The sequence below is a fragment of the Polypterus senegalus genome, chromosome 2 (assembly GCF_016835505.1).
Source record: "Polypterus senegalus isolate Bchr_013 chromosome 2, ASM1683550v1, whole genome shotgun sequence".
In the NCBI taxonomy this organism is placed as follows: domain Eukaryota; kingdom Metazoa; phylum Chordata; class Cladistia; order Polypteriformes; family Polypteridae; genus Polypterus; species Polypterus senegalus.
The window spans coordinates 19,210,305-19,216,861 of record NC_053155.1 but is presented as its reverse complement, the minus strand read 5'-3'; the positions used below and the strand labels follow the sequence as shown (position 1 = coordinate 19,216,861).

Sequence of the window (6,557 nt, the reverse complement as noted above, 5' to 3'; positions counted from 1 at the left end):
GTTAAGCCATCTGTAAGCTTAGCGCCGATTCTTCAAAACGTTTAAAGAACATTGAAATATCTTCGTAGTACATGTTTAATTATTCTATCCTTCATGACACACCCAGTGAAGAATATAGATTATTTAAATGAAGTTAAAGTTTTATGTGTATAATTTAACAAACATATTTTGCTGCATTTCACCTTAAAAATGATATCGTCATCATATGTAAATGCGCGCTTTATAAAGTGGCTCAGGTTGTGCGATATTATAACTGTAGTGCAAGTTTACAGTGGGGTGATTGTACTTATAAGTACAAACCGTTCTACAAGGAGCAATTGATTGAGTGTATTTAAAGTTCTTGGGATGAAACTGTTTCTGAACCGCGAGGTTTGTACAGGAAAGGCTTTAAAACGTTTTGCAGTGGCTGAGACAGCGTGTCCTTAAAGCTGTATATCGATAATTCTCTTTCCGATCAGCTGCTGCTGTGATTCACACTCAGATACAGTGATATAAATACTCCGAGTCGTGCAGTGAGAGTAATATGGAAAAAGATGATCCGCTGTGGCAACTCCTAACGGGAGGAGCTGAAAGAAGAAGAAGAAGAAGAAGAAGAAGGAGAAGTGAGAGTAACAACGCTAAAGCAGTTATGGTATTTGGAATACTATGCCTGTTCCCTGGACCATTATATTGTTACGAGTTAATTACAATCAGATGCATTACACTAATAAACACTATGCGGTTAGTTTCTGTGTATTTATAAAGCCGCGTCATGAAAATAACGCGGCTTTATAAACACAAGAACAGTACCATTGCTTTGACGCTGGGTGCCGCCAGTCTGCAAAACCGAGTGGAGAACTTGCGTACGACAAGGCATGAGGTACTGTGGAAAAGTGCGTGGCTTTACGTCAAGTGTAGGTTTTATACATCGCGATTTGAATGTGGAAAAGTTCTTACGCAACATTTCTGTGCGTACGCACCGTTTATACATGAGGCCCCAGGACTCTAAAGACTTTGACCTACGTCCTTTTGCAGAGATATTGGAAGCGCCACACACCCCTTTCCAGCGACCTCTTGACCCCTCTCATGCTCTCCTAATCCATCTACTGACTTCATTGGAAGAGTCACCAGAAACATGATTGTGAATGCCGAGGTAAGTAAACCTCTCATTACAGTCGACATTCTCTCTGCTCACCGATACACTACACTACACTACTGATGGCTGTGCCCAAGATGTCATTAAAAGCCTAAAGAAATACATTTAATAGACAAAAAACTAAGAACACATTATTGTTCAGTTATATGTTTTTTGATTTATTTAACATACCTAAAAATTTAAAAGTTCTTAACTATTTTTTGTAAATTGCTCATATCATTTTAACATTTGAATCCCTGGAGCCCTTTTCTGAAAGTGTTTGATATTTGGACTTCAGTCTTCACACATTATACACTTCATGTCACCATTTTGTCAATTATTACTATAACATGAAAAACGTTAGGTGCGTTTTAAACATTTCTTGCCTTGCATTTCCTGTCATCCTACATTTACACAGATCATTGTAGACACAGGACACACATGAAATGTATGTGATCCAAATACCGATATATTATTTACCCTGTACAATTCCAGGCACCTCACACCATGATAAAGAGACTTGATCTGGGAAAAACTTCAGCTGCATCGGTGGGGGATGGGATAGCAGGCTGCTTGCTGTTTGTGCTGATTGACACATTAGCAAAACAAAAGACAAGTGCAAAGAAATTTAAGGTGGCCTGGCATTACAAATTTTTTCGTAGGCTTCAGGGATTCTAGTATGAAAAGTAACTATTTACCAGCTGCTAAAGCTCTACATTTCTTTAAAGTTTTTGCCAAACTGCTTTGAATCTCTCTAGTCCTGAGACAGTAAATGACAGGATTCATTGAAGCTGGAAAGACATTCTGTATTATCAGGCCCATTATGCGGTTGTCTACCGAGGTAACAGGAATTCTGTCTGTGATGATGACTCCCAGGAAAAACACAGAAATGACTAGCAGATGTGTTCCACATGTGTAGAAGGCCTTCATCTGTCCTTCTTTGCTGGAAATCTTGACAACTGATATTATAATCCGTACATAGGTGAAGAAGATAAATACCAGTGGGAGGAAAGAAACACTTAAGCCAATGGATAATATCAAATAGCTAGTAATCATATTATCTCCGCAGGTCAAAAACATAAGGGAAGCAATGTCACAAAAGCAGTGAGTAATTGTGTTAGCACCACAAAATGAAAGCCTAAGAACAAGAGCCAAAGTAACAATGGCACAAAGAAACCCAACCACTAAGCAGGAAGCCATCAATTTTGAGATGCGAAGGTTAGTCATTAAATTGGAATAGTGAAGAGGGTGACAGATGGCTATATAGCGATCATAGGCCATGAGTGCAAGGAGGGAGCTCTCAGTTGCAAACAGACCCAGCCAAAATGCTGTCTGAGTAAAACAAGCGGCAAAAGGCACAGACCTGTATTCAAGTGTGAATAGGACTAGCATACTGGGTACAGTGTTAGTGGTGATGGCAACATCGAGAATGGCAAGGCCACAGACTAATATGTACATTGGGGTGTGAAGGGCTCTGTCAGATACAAAAATTAGGATTAAGAGAATGTTCCCCAAAAGAATGAAAATGTAGACAGTAAGGAAGACTCCAAACAGAATTCTCCTGCTTTCTTGATCTCTGAACCGAAGAAATCCAGTGATTAGGAACTCTTTTACTGAATAATTGGTTTCATTCAATGAAGACATATTGGTTTCTGTAAACCTGTGAATGAAAAAACAAATATGTAATAAGTTTGAAAAAACATATCTTAAAATAAATACTATAATTCTGACAATCATCAATAAAGGTAACTGCAATTTACAAGTTAGTTTAATTAAATGGATGGCACAGAGGTATAATGATAGTGCCGCTGCCATGCTATAAGGTGACCAAAAATTGTCTCCCATGTACTCCCTCCATGGAGTTTGCATGAGCTGCTTTTCCACTGCATAGTACGGCACGACACGGTTCAGTACAGCTCACTTTTGCGGGGCTTTCCACTGGGAACAGTACCTGGTACCTGGTCCTTTTTTTAGTACCACCTCAGCCGAGGTTCCAAGTAGACATGGCACGATACCACTTTTTTATGTCCGATACTGATACCGATATTGTGAATTTGGATATCTGCCGATACGTCACAAATCCGAAACAGTCATTGAGTCTTTTTTTAAACAGAAAACAAAAATTAATGCTTTCAAAAAAATGTCCAGATACATTTTATATACCTCAACACAAATACAGAAATCATAACTGTGATATAATAAGGAAGAAACATTGCAAAGAGAACATGGTTTAGTAACCGCTTCTTTTTATTTAAATGTCCTCAGTTTTAGCAGCATTTGACGGACCAGCACCATCCAAAAATCCAAAAAGACAAGAGCAACTGTATACGAAAATAAAACATAAGATGACATAAAAGTTTAGTATCTAAAGAAACATTAATAATGAAATTCAAAGTGCTTTTTAATGCCAAACCAACACAGGAACTGCAATTTAAAATAATGCAACATAAAATATATACTTTAAAAAAAATCTAGAATATGACCCTTACTTAATGGTTAACATAAATATACACCTACAGTGGGATGTCTTACTGAACTTGTGGAACTCTTTTCTTGCTTCACTTTAACATAAGGGGTAGGTTTTTCTTTAGAAAGATCAGCATTTCAGCCTTCTCAGCTGTCAGCCTGCTTCTCCTTTCATCAATAATGATGGAGGCTGTACTGAAGAGCCTCTCGCTCTCCACACTTGTTGAAGGTGCACAAAGAAATTTAGCTGCTGTACAAACCAGAGTGGGTAATCTAGGCTGGTTGACTTGCCAGTACAACAGTGGATTGTCTGAGCGCTGAATAGTTGGCTCACTGAGGTAGGTTTGCACTTCAATACATGCACTTGAGGTGGTTAACTGAGGAGCAGGCTCTACAGAGCTTTCCTTTAGGATTTCATCAAAAATACTTTCAAGTCTGCTGTGGCTTGCAGTTTCCATCCGTGGAGTCTTGCTTGCTGGTTCCACAGCAGCTGATTCACAAGATGTCCCCTCTGCTGGCTCTGAGGAATCTGATGTGCTTCTTTTAAACACTTCCTCCATCTTTCTCACCTCTACGATCAAAGCAGCTTTTGCCTGGTTTGAGATTTCTACACTTGTGAAGTATCTGGAACGATAATAGCCAAACCACAATATTAAGAGATTATTATACTGTTGGCTGATGAAATATTACAATTTAACTTAACTTCCTCACAGTCAAGTGTGGGATTTGTGAGTAAATGTCTTTAGCTCTCTCTCACTGACACACACACACACACACACACACTCTCTCTTTCTCTCTTTCTATCCCATTCTTTCTCTCTATCACCACACACTCTCCCTCTCCCCCCCCCTTTCTCTCTCTCACAAACACACACATTAAAAAAAAAAATTCCATACCTGTCTTTATATCTTGGATCCAGCAGTGTTGCAACTGCATATAGTGGCTCAGATTCTACATCTTTGAAGCGTCTGTTAACAGCCTCAAGAAGGGTGATCTTCATCGTCCTTATTCCCTCGTCACTTTCATTTCGTCGAGACAGAACGCGCTTAAGGACGCAGACGATGGGGATAACATCAGATGCTGATGACCATGAGGAGCTTACCTCCCTTGTCAACTCCTCAAAGGGGGCCAGAGCTGCTACGATCTTTTCAAGTAGCCCCCACTGACGTGCACACAGTGTGGCTGGCAGGTCATGCTCCGCGGAATATGCACACAAGGCTCGTTTTTGAGCGATGAGGCTCTCCATCATATAATATGTGCTATTCCACCGTGTTCGCACATCTTGTACCAGACGCCGTGGCATATTGAGCTCAATTTGAATGTTCTCCAAACGTGAATATGCAAGTGCAGAGTGCTTAAAGTGACCCACTATTTTTCTTCCGACAGCCACTGCATCACTAATACTACGTTGCGATAACAGTCCCTCATTCACCACAAGTTGCAAAGTGTGCCGAAGCATCCTAAACTTGGAACTCCTAGTCTATCCATTGCCTTTATTACGTTGCTGCCATTGTCTCGTAAAACAACATGAACTTTGATTTTTGAAATTTTCCATTCATTTAACATTTCCTCTATAGCTGTAGCGATGCACTCTCCTGAGTGCGAGCCACGAAGCTGCTTAGCGTGCAAAACTGCTTTTTGCAACTTAAAACTTGAGTCTATCCACTGTGCTGTTAGACCTAGCAAGGACAATGGACACACGTCTGAGCTCCAAATATCTGAGGTCAAGCTTAAAGCGGGAACGCTATCCAAGCATTCAAAAATGAACTTGCGCACTTGTTTGTACTTATCTGGAACGGCTGTCTCGGAGATAAAATTTCGGTTTGGTAGCGCGTAACGAGGCTCCAAATGCTCCATTAAGCGCCGAAACCCCACATTCTCAACAACAGAAAGGGGCTGGTCATCAAGCACAACAAACTCGACGATTTTCTCTGTTATCAGCTTTGCTTTGTTGCTTTCTGGAGGGAGTTTCTCGCGTTTCTGAATTGTTTCAAACAGTGTTTGTTGATGCAACACCATTTTCTTCTTGGCGCTCGTGGAATTAATAAATTCCGTGTACTCCTTTCCATGATATTTCTGCAGGTGTTTAATCAGATTCGTTGTGTTATAGTTTCCAACTCTGCTACCACCCCGCGAAACACTTGTATTGCATAAATTACATTCGGCAGTCTTGGCTTTTTCTTCTTTGAGTCGGAAGTAACTCCAAACTGCTGACATGTCGGCAAGTCTCACACGCAACAGAAACTCTTAGCACGTGATGCATGTCCCAAATCACGTTATGCATGCAGTAATTATTTTCCGTAATTTTTAAAGGATCAAATTACATTTTTTATTGCTTCCCGATTTCCGATCCAGTAATTTAGGTCAGGATCGGACCGATACCGATACAGAATATCGGATCGGCGCATCTCTAGTTCCAAGCGTGCCGAACCGTTACCAAAATGTGACGTGTAAACTCTGCTGGTCACTGATTGGCTGGAGAAAATCGTCATTACTGCGTCACTGGCTATTCTTTTCTTTAAAGGTACAGACACGCGGAAGTTTCGAAAGTTCTCCAGCCACTGAGTGTTTGTAAAACCGGGAACAATCACATCCCACCACTCTGAAGCACGGTTAAATGTCCAAACAGATGGTCTGTTGCGGCGACTTTTTTGCAAAATGTGGAAGATCTGTAATATACAGAATCAGCATTTTAATGTTACACTGGCAGTTAACTTCATTTTATGCTTTGCAACAGTGATAAAAGTTAGCTAGTGATGTGCTTTTTTTAGATGCTTAACCTTGCGCGTCATCGAGCTAAAGTGTTGTCGTTGTCTGCGTGTTGTTGTAAAAGTTCCACGGTGTCACTGCAGTAGAGGCGGCGCAACTATAACGACACGTGAATAATCCCGCCCACTCTAAAGCGGTACTAAACTGCAGTCGAAACGCAAACCGAGCTGAACTGAGCCGAACCAAGGTGAGCTGTACTGAACCGTGT

General features: G+C 40.6%; 1 protein-coding gene across 1 annotated transcript; it reads right to left on the bottom strand.

Annotated features, from left to right (window-relative positions):
- Nucleotides 1-3,577: 3,577 nt before the first annotated feature.
- LOC120524308 (zinc finger BED domain-containing protein 4-like) lies at nt 3,578-4,883 on the bottom strand. Its single transcript, XM_039746169.1, has 2 exons — nt 4,477-4,883; nt 3,578-4,204 (listed from the first exon to the last, which is right to left on the bottom strand). Exons 1-2 carry the CDS (start codon nt 4,881-4,883, stop codon nt 3,673-3,675), a joined length of 939 nt encoding a protein of 312 aa, XP_039602103.1. The 3' UTR covers nt 3,578-3,672.
- Nucleotides 4,884-6,557: the final 1,674 nt, after the last annotated feature.

Bases quoted from the DNA above. Each gene is read 5' to 3' on its own strand.
- LOC120524308 (XM_039746169.1), bottom strand. From the start codon at position 4,883: ATGCCACGGCGTCTGGTACAAGATGTGCGAACACGGTGGAATAGCACA. The intron at 4,205-4,476 runs GTATGGAATTTT...TTATCGTTCCAG, and splicing joins GATCCAAGATATAAAGACAG to ATACTTCACAAGTGTAGAAA.